The following is a 17,419-nucleotide window of genomic DNA, read 5'->3' on the forward strand; positions in this document are numbered from 1 at the left end:
TCCAACCCTTTGGCAGCATCCTGATGTTCCACACTAGGTGACAGAGATAATGTCTATAAGTAAAAGATCATGTTCAGCCCCTTTCAGTGTAAGGTGTAAACTTATGGCTTGTCCTTTTATGTGTCCTTCCTGCATGAACTTTGCTATTTAGTACATGGGAGATCTATTTTGTAGAGCTTATTTCTGATGGTTTTCTAATACTAATCTATTGCTGGTCATGCTATTGATGAACTGTTTGGTACATATATGTGTATCCATTTCTCTCTCTATATATATAAAACTAAGAAATGACTGTTCAAGGGTGTATAAATGATTTGACATTGTCTGGTCTCTTTGTGGCTTCCATAAGGCCTCTCGGGAGCAATGCACTCTCACATATTTCCTCAGGCTCATTTTGGTAGGTGGCCACATTTGGTATCAAGTTTCTTGTGGCTAGTTGTTCTTGCTTGTAAAAGCTTATTGACAGCTATCTGGTTCTCTGCACAAAGAATTGTGGAAGACTTCTTAAAAATGGAGTGGGTGTGGGTATTTGGCAACTGGGCAGAGGGAGAGAAGAGCATACATAGACATCCTGTTGAGCAACCGAAACAAAACCATTATTGGTATCATCCATGGTCACCATATAGTGCTTATGAATGACTGTTGAAGTTTGCCAACAGTAGCTTGATGCCTTTTGGGATATCCCAAGTCCCCTGCTGATTTTGTTGTGCTTCTTTTTGCTGTTTTAGCCAAGTTTGCTGTGGAGTAGCTGCTCTGCTCACTGTAATGTGAGAACAGTGTTAGTACATTAGTTTTGCGTGCACTTGTCTACACTTTGTCTGTACAATGTCTTGCCCTTGAACACTTTTGGGGTAAATACTTCAACTGATAACTAAGCTATATTCATTAAATTTATTTTGTTAGCTTTTTTAAGCAGTTGAGCTTGCATAAAATGTAGCTTGTAACATTTGAAAAGAGAAGTCCCATTTAACTAGCATAGAATACCTGGTGTCTGTATTTTTACCAAAAATCTTCCTACACACTTCTCTTTTCAAGAATAACTCCCAAAAGACTGAATAATGGTTTTGTTGCTATACTTTTGCACCTCATGTGCTCCTGTTCATTTGCTGAAGGCATGGGGAAATGCTTATGAGCTGTGTGTTCTTTACTTGAAATATTCAGCAGAGAATCAGATGAAAAGTTTTGGGCTCTTTTTGTTATAAGTTCTACCGCAACAGTAAGAGGGTTTGCAACAGAACTTTGTGTGCAAATAATGTGCATGGTGAGAATCTCCTTAAAGACATTAAAGATGGGATGATAAAAGGGGATGCATGTATCCCTTTGTTTTTTTGGTTTTTTTTTAATTTATAGCCTCCTTTAGTGCGGCTTATAATAGGAAAATCCTTTTGTGCTTTTCTCAGAAGGAGAAAACTAGAGGGGCTTAGGCTGCTTGAACCTGCTTGCTTCTTATGTGTACAGACGTCTACCAGAAAAACTGTGGGGGAAATATATGGTAACACTGTGGGGGTAATATATGGTAACACTGAGAACAAAAAAATAATTTCCTCTTCAGAAAGTATATCTGAATGTGCTGTATCTACTAAATTTTAAATAATGCCATTAATTTTTAAAGTGTAAAGGCAAATTATGCACACGGTGGTGATGGAAGGGAACAAATCAGTTCAGTGGCTCTGGAAGTTGAATCAAACTTTCATCCAGTCACAAAGAGCATTAGAAGACTTTTAACATGGTTTTATAGTAATTTGTTTCATTAAAAAAATGATTTCTTACAAATAATTGCATGTTATTTTTTGCCTACCAGCAGCAACATTTGGTACTGCATCCATGAGCATGCCGGCAGGATTTGGAACTCCTGCCTCCTACAGTCTTCCTACTAGTTATAGTGGCAACTTCCAGCAGCCCACGTTCCCAACCCAGGCAGCTTTCCCTCAACAGACTGCTTTTGCTCAGCAGCCAAATGGTAGGTCTGCATGTTTTAGATAACCTTGTCTAAATCAGAAACATGGAGAAAATGCTCTGTCTATAAGTTGGCAATAACAGGTGGATATTTATTTCTATATGAACTTGATAGTAATGTTGATGAAGGGTTCCCACACTGTTCTGGCTCTGTAGATGAGCTTTCTGACTTGGCTGTGTGCAATGCCTAATTACCAAACTGAAATTTTAACAAAATCTCATACTAAAATGGTAAGTATCCCCAGGCTTAAAGGGGTTGTAGGCAAGGAGGGCTGTTTGGGAATGTCTGTAACACACTATTACACTTTCTCTAACTTCATAGAACACAGGCAAGAGAATATTGGAAAGTATTTTCTCCCTGAATTTATGTGATATAACATTGAAAGAAGTGCATGTGTAGAAATTGGTGATTGATGAGTTGTGAACAGTTGAAAACAAACAAAAAGCTCAGCCACAGTGTTTTACACTTACATTCCTGATCACGTTTAAGTAGGATCAGTCCTGCTGATTCTGCAGTTCAAACTTACACTTTAATTTTGGCTGGGAGCTGCAGCAAAGAACTCTTTGAAGATTGTTTACTAGTATTAATAGTCTTTTGCTTTTCTTTCCAAGGAGCAGGTTTTGCTACATTTGGGCAAGCAAAGCCTGTAGTAACTCCTTTTGGACAAGTTGCAGCTGTTGGAGTATCTAGTAACCCTTTTATGGTGAGTTGTTGCATGTCAATGACTTCTGTATGTCCAAAGAAGAATAGTCTGTAACACTTAATTTAGAGATACACAAAGATTAGGGGCTTTTCTTGCTTTTAATAATGGAAGGAAGCATGTGACTCTCCTAACTGCAGCTCACTATTTGGATTATATGCCATTTGTAAGGATGTTCAGATCAAAGCAGAGGTACTTTCATACATGTTCCCAGAGTAGTGTAATTCCAGAGAAGCAGCAAAAAGCAGATTGCAATATAAAACAGAAGTACTCCCCAACAGGTTATTTTTTAAAAAGATATTCTGCATTTACTATTTACAATATGGAAAAAAAAATCTTAAAATACTTGCCTTATTTTTCTTTGTTCCTTTTCCCCCAGGCCGGTGCACCAACAGGACAATTTCCAACAGGAAGCTCATCAACCAATCCTTTCTTATAGCCTTATAGACACTTTACCCAAAAGAACTCTTATGTGGTCACATAACATCTCTGCGCCTCTTGCACTGTTGTCTTGTTTCACTGATATTAGCTTTAAACACAAAAGAAGTCTTTAAGAAGTAAAAATAAAAGCCTGCATTGTGTACCTTTAAAAAGTTTCAAAAAGGAAAAAAAAAAACCACCCGACACAAAAAACAAGAAACCAACCCCCCACCAGGTAATAACGTGCAAAACAGAGGGCTGTGGTAACATCCTTGAACCTGTGAAGTGGCAGGTAAAAAGTAGCGGTATCATGTGTATTAAAATTGGCTAATAAGTTATTGCAGATACCACACTCATTATGCTGCAGTACTGTACATATTTTTCTTAGAAAATAGCTATTTGTGCATATCAGTATTTGTAACTTTAACACATTGTTATGTGAAAAATGTTACTGGGGAATAGATCAGCCACTTTAAGGTGCTGTTGTATCTCGGAATGAATGAGCTGCATCATTTTAACCATTGGTATTGGAAGTCACGAAGTTAAATTGAAGGTTTGTTCATTTCTCAAAATGTTTTCCTTTCCTAAGAGCTCTTCTATTTATACATGCCTAAATCTCTAATGTTAGAGGGATACCTGTCTGCATAATAAAGCTGATCATGTTTTGCTACAGTTTGCAGGTGAAAAAATAAATATTAGAAAAAAAACCTGTGTAGCATTATTTCTGTGCAGTAACATTTACTGGATGAAAATGTACACACTGTGTCTTGTACACAGATGAGGTGTCCACAGCAGTGTGTTTAAAGGTGAGCTAAGCTTAAAATTTTCACATGCCTCACTTTTGTCCTTATGATGAAGCTGTTCTAGCTCAAGAGAAGTGACCTGCCACACAGGAGAGTGTTAGGTGAGGTTTGGATTGTTTGGATAGAGTATGTCATGAAGGACGCTGGAAGCACTGTGAAGGGTAGTTATTGGAGAGAAGGTTTGCAGCAAAAGACACTTTATTATGGGTAGTTAATGACAGGCCCTGAACAAGCCTTAGTTGTGGTCTGAACAGAGTGTGTAACAGCAGGCCAAGGGACCACAGATGTAATAGCCCTCTCTTTATTAAAAACTGATACATATCAGTAAGAGCTCCTGTGGAATATTAAATTTTTTTTTTAATTTACAGAAATATTTCCTGCCATACCGCAGTGAAGTTCGTAGAGGGAAAAATGTCTGGCTTGTCTTCCTCTGTAACACTGATAAGGTTCAAGAAAAATATAACTGCATCAAAGTAGTTGGTGTTTTAAACAGATAGTTTGGCTACAGTTCAAGTGTCATTCTGAAACTAAGCAAATAATGTAAGTATATTGTGAATACATAAACTGCAAGCTTAAAGGTTTCTGACCAGCTAGAGAATAAAATTCTAACAGCTTTCAGGATATCAGGAATAAATAACGTGAGATTGACTTCTTTTAAAAAGGACATGTGAGTCCATTTGAGATAAACACGAAAATTCTTCAAGGTAAGACATTTCACTTGTAATTGACTGCCTGAATGTCAGCTAGGTTTTTCTAGGGCATCTGAAAGATTTGACCTCTCCTTGTAAAAATATTTCTGCTAATGCTTTTGACTTTTTTACCTGCCTGTGGGGATGTAATTTCTCTTTGTTTGTTTTTGTTTTTTAAACTTTGGAGATACCAAGCAGGAGACAGGCAGCTCATAAAACATGCTGCAAGTTTTCTGTACTTAAATGTCCGGTTTTGTCCTGTTGTTATATTTAAAACAGGCTTGAAAGCTCTCTTTTGTTTCTGATGGAGACTGCTCACCAGTGTGGTGTTCAGTTCCCAACATTCTCTGTGGAATCACTGAAGAAATCTCCAGCAACTTGAGGTTTGCAGGGCTATTGGTGACAACCTTACTCTGACCACTGTATTTTAGCACAGTGTAAGTAGTTGTAACTCTTCCTGTTCACCAACCTTGGCTGTTTTGGATAGTGTGAGATAAATGCAGTAGAGAGTGGGGAACTGCAAGGGTTCAGTGGGGCTTGTGGAATACTTAAAAATGCTTAGTGCAGAGAACTGGACCAAACCAAAGAGATGTCTTGTCAATGAGATAAAAAGTGTTAGGAAAGGGCAGCAATTTTGTGCTCTCTTCACTTACAGTGGTGTAAATTAGGCTTTGGGCAAGGGCTAATGAGATCAGCATCTATAGAGATTGTTCTAATCCAAATATTACTGCTGAGGTACTGAAACTGATTGAAGTATTCAAGGCATGTAGTTTAGAATATGCTGTAGAAGTAGTGGAATACTTTATTTTTCATAACTGAATTATGACAGATAATAACTACACACAAGCACACCTCTTTAGTCTATGTTCATGGATTTTAGATTTGTCAAATTCCAGATAAGCTGAAGATCTTGTATTGTTTTCAGCCTTCTGTATATTGAGCGTAAACTGACACCACTGATGTTTTGTTGATTAGGTTTTTTAAAATAGCTTTATTTACAAAATGATTTTTTCACCCCTGATTTTAAATGTTTTTATCATGGAGATCTCTGCAGTTATTCCCTCAATTGTTCATTCAAGTAGCATAGTTGCCTAAAAGCTGTATTTTTATGCTTTAGCATCAAAGCACTTCACTTGATAACTTTAGGTCCCTTATAAAGAAATTAATTTGGAGACCTCCTAGATTAATGACTTCAGTCCTAAACATCAGCTGTTACAAGTGTAGGAAGATGCTACACTTGCAGGACCATCCTGAGCTTTGTAAGGCAGATGTGATGTCCAGTTGAAAAAGTGTTAAGTTTTCCAAAGGCCTTTGTGACAAATTTCCTGACAGGTCATTGTATAGTTCAACTGCTTTAGATTCCCTGGGCATGTCTGATGGTCTTCTGTCAGTAAATAAATTGCCTTAAATTGAAATACTCAGTTGAAGGGAAAGTCCCAAGGTTGTTCTATGAGTTCCTCTGGTTTGAGGTTCAGGCATTTATATGTCCTTGTGCTCACTGAGCCTTAATAGAAGTTTGTGTGTCAATCACTAAACTTGAATTAGAAGACTGTTTGAGGAATGTCTGTATTAAACTGCTGGTGAAGAAAATGGAGCAAATGCATCATCCTGTTGACAAAGTTCTCTGTGCAGTAGGCTCATAAACAGCTTGCTTCAACCTGGACCAGTTTTGCTTGATTGAACATTATATTTCTCTTGATTTCTTGATGGAGCGTTAGATTTCTCTTGATGATGGAGCCTTCTGCATTGTTGCTTGTAACCATTGCTTTTGTCTCAGTTGTTAAGGGGCAGTGCTTTCAGCAGCCACACTTGTATTTCTGCATTTGATGGAAATTATGGTGTACATGCTTCTGATCAGAAAAATTCCAGTTATGACTGTGAAGTAGCTGCCATAAATGAGAAACTGGGAAATGGAGGTGGGGAAGGAGAAAAGTAGTTATCTAACAGGAAAAACAGTTTTTGACTCTAAGGGGTATCTCTCCATTGCTGCCTTCCCTTCCCTGTCACCTGTCCCAGAATGACCCCATCTTGAGAGGATTCAAGAAGTCTGGACTGCTTGACTTTACACTATAGAAATTCTGTGATTGTAAAGGGGGAGATGATGTTCTGATACGTCCTTCCCCACCTCAGTAAGGGAGGACAGCTGTCTTGCACTTTGTCTCTTCTCTGGAAACATGAAACCTAGAGTCTTAGACTCATTCATTGTCTCAGGTTAAACTAATTTTAGAAATTTGATGTGGAATTGCAGTGAGCTAATTTTCAGAATTACAATAGTTTCAAACATGCATCCACTGGAACTATGTAACTTAGAATTAATTACCCTAGTAATAGACCCATAGATTGTCTTTCAGCTGGCTCCCTGCTCCTGGTTAGGGTATTTTGGCTATAAACTTGTGAATAGTAAGCCTTTAATTTAAAGAATACCCAGAGTAATAGGTGGTCACCTTTGCCCTCTGTTTTGTGGACACAGAATATTTTCCAGTCATCCCAGTATTGGGAGGCTTAGAGGACAAGCAGGTTGTAGTAGTTCAAGCCAGTTCATTTTAAATGAGTTTTTTCCAGGTGAGTGACTGTCCTGAGCTTGCACATTACCACAGGCTAATCTTGGAGTAGAACCTGCTTTTGAAGGAGAGTAGGGGAACTAAGCAGTGGGACTCAGTGGCTTACCTGAGTGCTGATATCCAGTCCCAGACCTCTTGAATCTACTACAACAACAGTTAAAATCGTCTGAATCACCAGTGCAACAAAGTTGTTGAAGCCAAACATCAAAGCATAACGCTCCATGCTGAGGTTGACAGCAATCTGAAACCTGACAATGAATGCACAGGTTCACAAAACCGTGGAGAGCAAGGACAGGAGAGCAAGCACTTATGGGAACAGCTTAATGGGCACAGTGCACTCTTCAAAGGACAAGATCTCTTCAATCTTGGCTATTAAGCTTTATCAGCTTCATTTTGACAGAAATTTTTTGGTTTTTTCTGGCTTTGTGACTTTCGTGCATCTTATTTACCCTCGAGTGAATATTTTTGCTAAATACTTGTGTATATTCATTGGATCATTTTGAGAATACTCATGTACTGGTCATTGAACAGCCAAGTGCAGAAGCTACCTTGTTCTGACTTGGAGTGTACTATGGTAAGGCTTAGGTCATATAATTTTACCCAGTTTTATACAGGCTAGAAACAATATATGCTGCTGTCATAACCTATTTGTATTTATATCTAGGAAAATGTCCAGTAAAATTTTGATAAATATAAAAATTTGACAGTGATTTAAATCAATTTGGTTAGAACAGTTGTGTGTTGTACTTACGTTGCTATTGTTATAAGGAGCATATAGCAAGCTTTAAATACAAGGTAACCAGCATAACATGCCCAGATGTTGTCAGTGAAGTGCATAAGAAGCAGAGAACCAGCATCCAGTGCAGAGAAAATTGCCAAAGCCAGTTCTCCAGAGAGATCCCAGTTTATTTTGACATATCCAACTGCCATGGATGTTGCTGAACCTAAAAATTGAAAAGTAGTAATTAAATCTTTGAAACATTATCATTGAGAGCCATTGCATAACTGTCATTGGATCATGCCAGGAGCTCTTTGGTCTTGCTCACAGTGGACTTTGGTAATGGTATGGATCATATTTCTTTTTAGGGGTGTGGGAGTCTTCTGTTAGTTTGGATGTTTTCCTCCTTGCTTAGCCTCTTCACTGCCTGAAGTGCTCTGGGAAAGTGCCTCATGCCTAAGGCTGGAGGCAGCAGTGCACTTTCTATTGTTGCTCCGTTTTTAGACAACTATGAACAAAGAGAAGAACAATCCCACCAAGCATTTTCTGCCAAAATATGTATCGTGAGTTTAGTTACTTCATGTGAAGTTCTTTATGGAAAGAAAATCTTAGCACTTCATGCCTTTTTTTTTTTACTGGAAGTGTATTTTCAGTTTCTGGTGTAAAGCCTTATGAAACTGCATTTGTCAATGTCTTATTGGCCATCACATGTGTTAAAACCCTTACTCCAGTCTCTTACAGTGTAGCAAACCCTATGTTCTCATATGGACTAGCACAAAAACTGGACTTTGTTTGCTGGTTGTATGTGTTCTTCATCAGAATTCCAAAATTTGGAGCAAACCAACCCCTTTGGTCCATCCCTGCCATGAGCAGTGGTTCCCAGTACTGTGAGTGCCTTCTGTACTCTGACATTGTGCCAAGTGCCAGAGGGTGTAAGTGCAAGAAAGACTTTGGGAATACTACTCAAAGCAGTAGTCAGAAGTTCTGGAGTAGCTTCAGTAAAATGGATTTTCATGCTGATTGCAGGGAGGAAAAGTAATGTGAAAATTCCCTGTAGCAGTGTGGGATACAGCTCCTGGAATGTAGGGGGAGACAGCTGTGTAAATGGGAGCTCCAAAAGGAGGCTGTATTGGTGCTGCCCAACTAAATAAATGAAGTTTCACTTTACCCATATCCTTTTGTGGCTAAAGAGAAATGGAATTTGGGGGGACCAGGTAACTAATGAGAAGCAGAATGGCTGAGGTTGGAAGAGAGATGGAGGTCACATGGCCCTGCTAAAAGCTGAGTCAGCTAAAGGAAGCTGCTCAGGATGGTGCCTAGGCTTTGACTCTAGGATGGAGAGTCCACATCTCTGGCCAACCTGTTCCTGTTTAAAATCACCCTTGGAGTAACAATGTTCCTCTGTGTTTAAGTGGAACTTTGCTTGATTTTGTGCCCCTTGACTCTTGTCCTGTCACTGGCCACCACTGGGAAGAGCATGATTCCATCCTCTTTGCTCCTTCCCTTCAAGTCTCTATGCACATTAATAAGATTTCTTGTTTTTCAAGGGTAAACAATTACAGTGCTCTCAGCCTTGTCACATCACAGAAATGGTTTCTCCAAAGAATGAGTCTCCTCTAAGAAGGAAAAGCTTATTTATATATGTTTTTAAAGACTAATTTTGAAGAACCCGCTGTAAAAAATCTTAGTAAAATCATGCTTTGCACACTGTTTATCTCTCAGTCTGCTTACTTAGTCCTCATAGGAGAAGGAAAGGCACCAAACACATTGCTGAAGAGTCCTTCAGTACAGGATGGGTTACAAGTACCTGCTAATGATTGCCTACCCAAAAAAGTTGCTATTGCTTCGACAGCTCCGTTGTACACGGCGGAGCTGTGCGAGGGGGCTCGGAAGTCCCACAGCACCTGGACATAATTCAGCACCTGGTTAAAGCCGGCCGTGGCCAGAGCCCACCACAGGGACCAGCAGAGGAGCTTGCGGGAGCCGTAGCAGTGCCTCAGGTCCCTGCCCAGCTGCAGCAGCACGCCGAGCCCGTGCCTGTGGGGCCCGGCATTGCCGGCCTGGGGCTGGGGGCTCGGGGCCCTGGCAGCAGGATCGGGGCTCCTTTCCTCCTGGCAGCTCGGGGGCCCGCGGGCAGCGCCCACGGCCAGCCCTTTGCCAGGCACAGGCTCAGGGGCTTCTTTGCTGTGGAAGAACATGCTCCTCTGGGGCATGGGCAGGAAGAAGGCGCACAGGAACGCCAGGGACACGGAAGCCAAGCTAATGGCGTTGAGGTAGAAGTAGGAGACGTCTGCTAAGGACACCAGCAGCTGTCCCAGCACGGCGGCCACGGTGGCTGCCACCAGAGTGACGCTCCTGCAGTAGCTGGTGACCCTCTGGTAGTGTTGGGTGCTGACCACGCTGTAGATGTAGGCGTAATAGGCCACCTCGGTGGCTGTGACCATGCCATAGAAGAATTCCACCAGCTGCATGGCCACCACTCCCTGTGCAAAGAGCAGCAGGAGCCACGTGACGATGAGGCTGATGCCCTGCAGGAGGAGGACGGGCTTGTAGCGCACATAGTCTGTGAGCAGGAACACTGGGAAAAGGAGAGCCAGGTAGGAGTATGTCCAGACTGGCAGAATCTGGTTGGTAACCTAGAACACAATGAAAGAGGAAACGTTAAAAAAAACAGCCCCAACCCCCCATATGTTTAAAATATCCTTTCAGATGATTTTTGATGGTGTTACTGCTGAAATGGCATAGTTGTGGTGATATGAAACATTGAAATGTGTGAACAGTGCAGACTTACACAGCTTTTAGTTACAAGACTGTGACTTCACTATGTAAGGACTAAAGACCGTGATGCTGTGCTCCACTAAAAAACCAGATTTGCTTAACAAGTAATTCCAGTAAAGGCCTATGAAGAAGGGAGGTTTTGATGGGCAGCTGTTTAAAGCAGTTGTAACTTTGTGTCTGATGTCTCTCTAGTTTCAAATCCTATTCTTTCCAGTGTCTGAAAATGAAGGCTTGTTTTAACTTAATGTGAGTCATTATATAACTTTGGTCACGTCTTTCCCTTGTTTGGTATAGATAAAAAAAAATCATGTGCCTCTTACAAAGGGGAACTGCAACTGCACAGAGTGTGTAGCTGCTACTAGGGTACTGCACCTTCTATGTTTTTTTCTGATTTAAAGTGTAAGAAATAAAGTCTTTCAGTAAGTTTAAGTTGGTCTTCAATACATAGACACCCTGTGAAGAAATTCTTTCTCTTTTTTCTAAACCTGTTCTGATTTTGGGTTGGAAGGTGCTGATTGAGGTTGCCACTAAAGCTCAGTTCTTGCCTGGGCAGTTTGGGCAGACCGGGGCAGGTATCCTTATGGATGCATATCACCTTCTGTGATTTGAAGTTGCCTGTTTTGGGCAGGTCTTGGCCAGTAATTGTGGGGCCTGCCAAGGTATCCATTCCTGATCTCTTGTTCTCTGCTTAAGCAATTAGACTAGAAGGGAACTGTATCAAATGCTGGAGGAATGCTTTTTACTTCTGAACAGGTACTGGAATGATTTTGCATAGTGAGCAGCAGGTTCACTGTATCCTTCTGTGTGACTTATTTTGTTTCTCTGAACTTAGAATTACCTCATTGAATTAACTCAATGGAGGTGAGTTTGGCTGAAAGAGACAATATCTGTACTGTGCTTGATTTTGAGTTAAGGATTCTTGCTGAAATCAGAATTAAGGCATTCTATGATGCTATCTGCATGATTTATATAAGAAATAATGCTTTCCCTTGTGGTTAAAAAAAAAAGGGGGGGGAGAAAAAACTCCCTGACAACCTAAACCACAAATACCTTTTTTCAGCAGAATCCTTGGGTTCACAGTGTGCTGGTAGATTCTGCCTTAACATTTGCTACTGCACATCAGGAATGACTGTTCTTCATATTAGCTGTATGTGGGTGTAGCAAGCCTGTGTTTTCTAATTATACTGTTAGCTCCATGACTCAGCCACGTGTTAACCATGTCCCCTTTTGCTGGGAGGTGTACTCCTGAAGCAGCCAGTGCTGAACACAGCACATAGCAAGGAAACTTGGAGTGCATGTTTTTGTCAAAAAACCCCAGTTTTTCTAAATGTGAACTTAACCTCCACAGGTTAATGAATGCATGAAATATAGGGAATATAGGAAATGAGCTTACAACTCATAAGAGGAGGGCTGCTTAGCTTTCTCATGTTTTGAAATCAATTCTGTCAGTGTAATCGATTCCATGGTAAGTATAAATAAATGTCTCCTCTGGGGTGAAGAGAGAAACTAGCTGACCTGATTTTGCCAAATATATCAACCACCAAAGGGGTTTCAAAGTCCTGAGAATGTAGGGACTTTAAAGTTTGGACCTCTTGCCAAAGAGGTGACTCCTGACTCTTTTCCAGAAGCATCTTAAAAATGAGTCTTTAGATAAAATATTCACACTTCATCTTCCTTTCAGTTACTGCTGCAAGGCCTAATGCTTTAAGCATTTTAGTTACTGCTTTAGAGAATAGTTACATACCTCTTCAGTTGTTAGGTTTTTGTCTGGTCCTGTTAGATAGGGGGTGAGAAAAGGTTCTGATGGCCTCATTGTGGTGAAAAATCCATTTGCACAGATGATCACCGTGGGATAAATCCAGCTGTGGCTTACGGCTCCCTTCCAGCAATCCATAATCTACCTAAAAAAAAAAAAAAAAAAAAAAAGCTGGCAAAGGAAGAATAGATGCTCTTCATAGTTGGTAAAAATTAATTTTCAAGTTTACTTTTTAACTAAACCTACACTCACTCCCTTGAAGCCATAACCACCAGTGAGGGCTGTGGTGGTGGCATCCATTGTAACTGGACTTAGGGGTACAGGTGGCAGTATGACAGCCAAGGACTGCCCACAGAGGTGACTCAGATGTCTGGCTGGTGTGCAGATGTAACCAAACCACTGATCTCAAGCTCTCCTGCACTGAGCTGCACTCGTGGATCTCCTCTTCGGCAGGGACACCTCTGGCAGTTACTCCTGAGGCTGAGATTCGTTGCTGCAACACATTCTTGGTAAGTGACTAACAGTGTGCTCAGCCTTGAAACCTTGGCTAAGTCATATAAAGAATTTATTGCATATATTGCATAATCTTTTAGATGGAAGCAGTTGACCAAATCTGGGACTAGGAGTGGGACTAAGCTGCACCCAGGCTCCTCTTTGAGGGGAGTTTAGAACCCAGTGACTTAGCAGAGGGTCTCTCTGACAGTTTTACCTGATCTTGGCATCTCTGCACTAAGTCAAGTGCACTTTCCTGTTGAGTATGGTTAAACCACTGTCACATTTACTACTGAACTTTGTTACATTGATAAAGGGCATTGTCGCTTCTGTCTTGTGAGTAAAGTTTATGGCTCCAGCTGTGCCACATGCCTAAGCCAATGTTCCCCTCACTGAACCTGCCTGGAATCACAGCTGCAGTTTGGAAATGAGCAACTGGGTCAAGGTGCATCAGCCCTGGTAAACTCTGTATTGTCTGTCAAAGGTTTGTAGTGACGTGCTTAGGGCTCAGTGGCTGTGCTGTAGCAGAAGAATAAAGTTCCATTATAGTCTCATTTCTGAATAAATGAGTGGGCAAAGTGTGAGATCACAGCTCATTCTGTGGGCTCAAGGAGGTTTTTTTCTGTTGGTTTCCTAATCTGTTTGATTTTTTTGTTGACTTTTTTGATTTGACACAATGACCATGCAAACGTTCTTGATGGCAATAAAAGCCATCGGGCAGCTTAACCCATTGTGACCTCAGCTTCTGTAAAATGCTTTAACACTCACCATGTTTGTTGCACTCCAGTCATTGGAAAGGGTATAGAAAGATCCAGAAACTATCTGCTCATGGTACCTGCTCAGACTTAGAGTAGAGCACTATTGACTTCACTTTTAAAAGTGATGACTAAAAGGAAAAGGACGCTTGTTTCTTCAGTGTAGCTGGCAGCAAAAGAAGTCTAGAAAGATTTGGTTTTTTAAGTTTATTTTACTTCTTTTGTGTTAAAAAGTCAATCTCACTCTTCCTGAAATAAGTGAAATAGTGTTTTCAATCATAAGCAAATGAAAGCAAAGCACTAGCTGATGTCTAATCATGCTGCTACAAGCTGTGTATCTTAAATTGCTGAATTCCATTCTATAGCAGGCACTTTTGAAAAAGGGCTTCTGCTTGCACTGTGAGATGATATACATTAAAACTTAGTATAAATCGTATGTTATAAAGACAATATTTCTGTGACCTCAGAGGAATGTTAGAAAAAGCAGCCCTAACCTTGTAACTTGATTTTTAAAAGTTGCCTGTCATCTTTCTCTTACAAATAACTGTAAATAAAATATAGTCTCTAGTATCTTTAACTCAAGACCTTATTTGAAATGTGATAAAAACATAAAAAATTAGGCCCTGGGCTCATCAGTAACATCTCCATAAATCTTGCATCACCTCCAAATGCACTGAGCAAGTGAGTAGCCAGCACACTCCCAAATAACTCCAATGGTGATGAATTACCTGTCAAGGCTCTGGCTGTGGAGAATTTCCTGTGGATTCAGGTGCAGTTCTTCCTAGAATGACCTTGTCTTGCAGAGAAGTGAGAAGCCACCCTTTTGAGCTGGTGGTAGTCAAAAATTTCTGCAACTTTTTCCCAAAAAGTTATTTCTAAACTTGAAAATGTTATCAGAATTTAAATAATAATAACAACAACTTGTCATAGCTGTTCTTTCTTGCAGAACTTGTCCATGAAGATTGTAGGGAAAGCGTTCTTTATGGGTTTTGGAAGCAAACTGAGTTCTATTTTTAAGATGAAACTATAAGACTTAGTGTAGCTAATGATTAATAAAACCTGTTGTGACAAGAATGCAATGATTGCATTCTTTCTGTTAATAAATACCATTAAAAGCTCTGGTCTCTGATATATGGAAAGACAGTCCAAACTGTAAAACTGGTTAACTGTCCCTGTCCCGTGCATAGCAGAGAGCCTCTGGGCTCGTGGGGCTGCTCTGACTGTCCTGGCTCTGCTGGGGCTATGGGAGGTAGGACAGCAAATGCTTCCTAACCTTAGTTGGCCTGGAATTACTTCTGTATAGGGACAGATGTGTCATTTAAGGACAAAGGGATGAAATTCAACTGCTAAATGAGGTTCTTAGCTAAAAAATTAACAGGCTTGTTTCAGACAAATGCTGCTGCTTTGCTTTCCTTTACCCGTTTTAATTTTTTTTAGACTGTACTGCCTGCATCTTCCAAGGTTGATCAGAGGCTGCAGTTCACCCTGAAGCCTGTTGGTAGGACGTGTGTTGACTCTGGGAGCAGAAGCTGAGGCCCTGCCAGGAGCGGCTCTTTGGGAGCTCAACAGAGCCTGGTCTGGTCCTGCAGGTATGGGGTTCCCTCAGGGCTGAAGTGTGTGGTGCAACCAGGCAGGAAGTGCTCAGGGGAGCTGGGCCTGCCTCTGCCCTTCATCCTCCTCCCTGGCCAAGGGCTTTGAGGCAGGGAAAGGACCTTGGAAGGGAAGGTGGCTCATGTTTCTCTGGTAGCCCACACAGTGCTTGGGCAGTACCTGCATGTTTTGAATACAAACACACCATTTGTTCCTTCCTTCTTTGCTCAAAGTAGCCTTACCAGCTTGTTGGGCTGTATCTTCATGGAAGGTTTGTGCCCAAACCCACTAAAGTTTCAAAGGTAATTAGTGGTGTATTTAGAGGGGGTTGCAGCTATGGGGAGGAATGTGCCCAGCTCTGGAGTTCCATGTTTGCATGGAAATCTTTAACACTCTGGAAGAAAGACAAGCAGTACTAAAAGCTGCTAGGAGAGGTGGACGTTGAGAATTTCCTTGTCCTGCAGAACTAGACTGCCTGTGGTTCCAGCCTGCCTTGTAACCTGCCAAGTCTCAGCTATCTCCTCTCCATAGTGTGTGCAGGTACACAAACGAACAGGTGCAAGTGTACCTCTTACTCTTTTAGAAACCTCTGACTGCTGGGTGAGTACTGATTTGCAGCTGAAAATCCAGGATAACATAAAGCCTTGTCTTTCTCCTCCTAACTCTCCTAAGAGCTGCCTTCTTCATCCCCTATTTCCCCCATAATGCTTCCTGCCAGCTTCCAACCTCAGAATCATTATTTTGGAGATTAGAGAGAATAGGAATGGATTCTTTTTTCTTTAAAGTCTTACGTGTTTCCTGAAGATGGTTTTCTCTAAAGCTGCAAGCCAAATACACTCTGTCTGCTCAGTTCCTTTGCTCCTCAGTGGCATTTTACAGACACAGAGAGCAGTTAGCTCTAGCCAGAACATAAGAATGGAGCTGAAAATATGAAGTTCCTCTTTTTAATTTAAACACAAGCTCTTGTTAACTTCTAGTCTGGGACTGACATCTAGTTCTAAACTGAATACCTCAAAATGAGATTGCTACTCACAAGGAAGCATGGAAAAATAGTCCCTACTCTTCTGGATTCTGTCCCTGTTTCTTCAGGAAGGAGCATCATGCCCTCAGTTCTGCAGTAAGAAAAGAATTCTCACTGGAGACTAAGTGCATCTCCTATTTTTATGACTGCAATGGTTAAACTGTTCTGCTTAGAGCCAGTTTACAACAGGCAATGTCCCCACAATGCACAGTAGTAAACAAAAGGCCTAAAACTTAGCCAGGTTCATTTTGTCAGATCCTACTGATTCTTCTTGTGACTTGGAACAAATTGCTTCTGTCCTGCCTGCCCTTGCCTCTGGGCACTTTGTCTAGTTGCAGTGTGTGACAGTGGTATGAAAAGCTGGTATGTCTGTACAAATGATAGCTTGTGTCTCTACAGGAAAAATATTCTGTAAATGCTAAGTGGTTTTTATTAGTTAGATGTAGATATTGGAAGCTAGAAGCAAACAGCAGTACAGAAATAACTTCAGCATATGGATATGGTTCATATTAAATTAGACATTCACTATGCAAACTCATTTCTAGTGTCTTTTTTCTTCTCCTGGACTGTCTTTTGGACAAAATTAGCTGTAGGACTTGGAGCTTCTTGACATGAGTTTGGCTGATACCGCCACATTCTTGGCCAAGATCAGTGGACCTCCCTCACTTGGCACTCAAAAGCACACATGATGCTCACTGTTTGTTTCAGTTATAAGTCTTGGATATTCCTGTTAATCTGGAATTTTCCTCTGGAAAATTTAGCTGGAATCAGCTAAAATTCTCCACAATGTCCTTCTCTGGTTTTAGTCTGTGCTACTTAAGCCCTTTCATATTATTTTTTTCCTGCTGAAAGAGGAAGATAGTCAGTCCTGAATTTAATTTTACTGGATGCACAAGCAAAGGAGTGGTGCTCTTGCCTTTTGCTTGGACTCTGGAGTTATTCCCTTCTCAGCAGAGGTTACTGTGAAGTCAGCACAGTGTTTGTAGCTCTCAAATGTGGGCCAAGCAACAATGGTGACATAGCAGTGTTGCAGTGAAGCTCCCAGGACAGGTTGGGCAAGCCCAGCTTTTTGCAGCCTGTGTGCACTGAGCTGTGGGATGAGACAGGAAGAGCCTGTCCCCCATCTGCCTGTAGTGGGTATGAAAGAATAGAATGATGCAAACATGATATTTTCTTCCT

At 41.0% G+C, this 17,419-nt stretch overlaps 2 protein-coding genes across 6 annotated transcripts in view; one reads left to right on the forward strand and one right to left on the reverse strand.

Annotated features, from left to right (window-relative positions):
• Positions 1-3,793, forward strand: part of AGFG1 (ArfGAP with FG repeats 1) — a 36,283-nt gene extending 32,490 nt beyond the window's left edge. For 4 of the 5 annotated variants that reach the window (XM_084212248.1, XM_084212250.1, XM_084212251.1 and 1 more), the window contains 3 exons: positions 1,802-1,960; positions 2,569-2,660; positions 3,037-3,792. In XM_084212248.1, coding sequence (XP_084068374.1) covers positions 1,802-1,960; positions 2,569-2,660; positions 3,037-3,096 — 311 coding nt within the window. In that variant the 3' untranslated portion in view covers positions 3,097-3,792. Of the gene's footprint in view, positions 1-1,801; positions 1,961-2,568; positions 2,661-3,036 lie in introns of all 5 variants that reach the window. The other variant, XM_084212249.1, reaches the window with a different exon arrangement.
• Positions 3,794-6,349: 2,556 nt separating this feature from the next.
• Positions 6,350-12,781, reverse strand: LOC311157376 (thiamine transporter 2-like; the record flags this gene model as incomplete). The annotated part of the gene is made up of 5 exons (XM_084212064.1): positions 12,371-12,781; positions 9,674-10,484; positions 7,882-8,074; positions 7,237-7,378; positions 6,350-6,472 (listed from the first exon to the last, which is right to left on the reverse strand). Exons 1-5 carry the CDS (start codon positions 12,518-12,520, stop codon positions 6,350-6,352), a joined length of 1,419 nt encoding a protein of 472 aa, XP_084068190.1. The 5' UTR covers positions 12,521-12,781.
• Positions 12,782-17,419: the final 4,638 nt, after the last annotated feature.

This window comes from Fringilla coelebs, assembly GCF_963513975.1.
Source record: "Fringilla coelebs genome assembly, chromosome: 10".
In the NCBI taxonomy this organism is placed as follows: domain Eukaryota; kingdom Metazoa; phylum Chordata; class Aves; order Passeriformes; family Fringillidae; genus Fringilla; species Fringilla coelebs.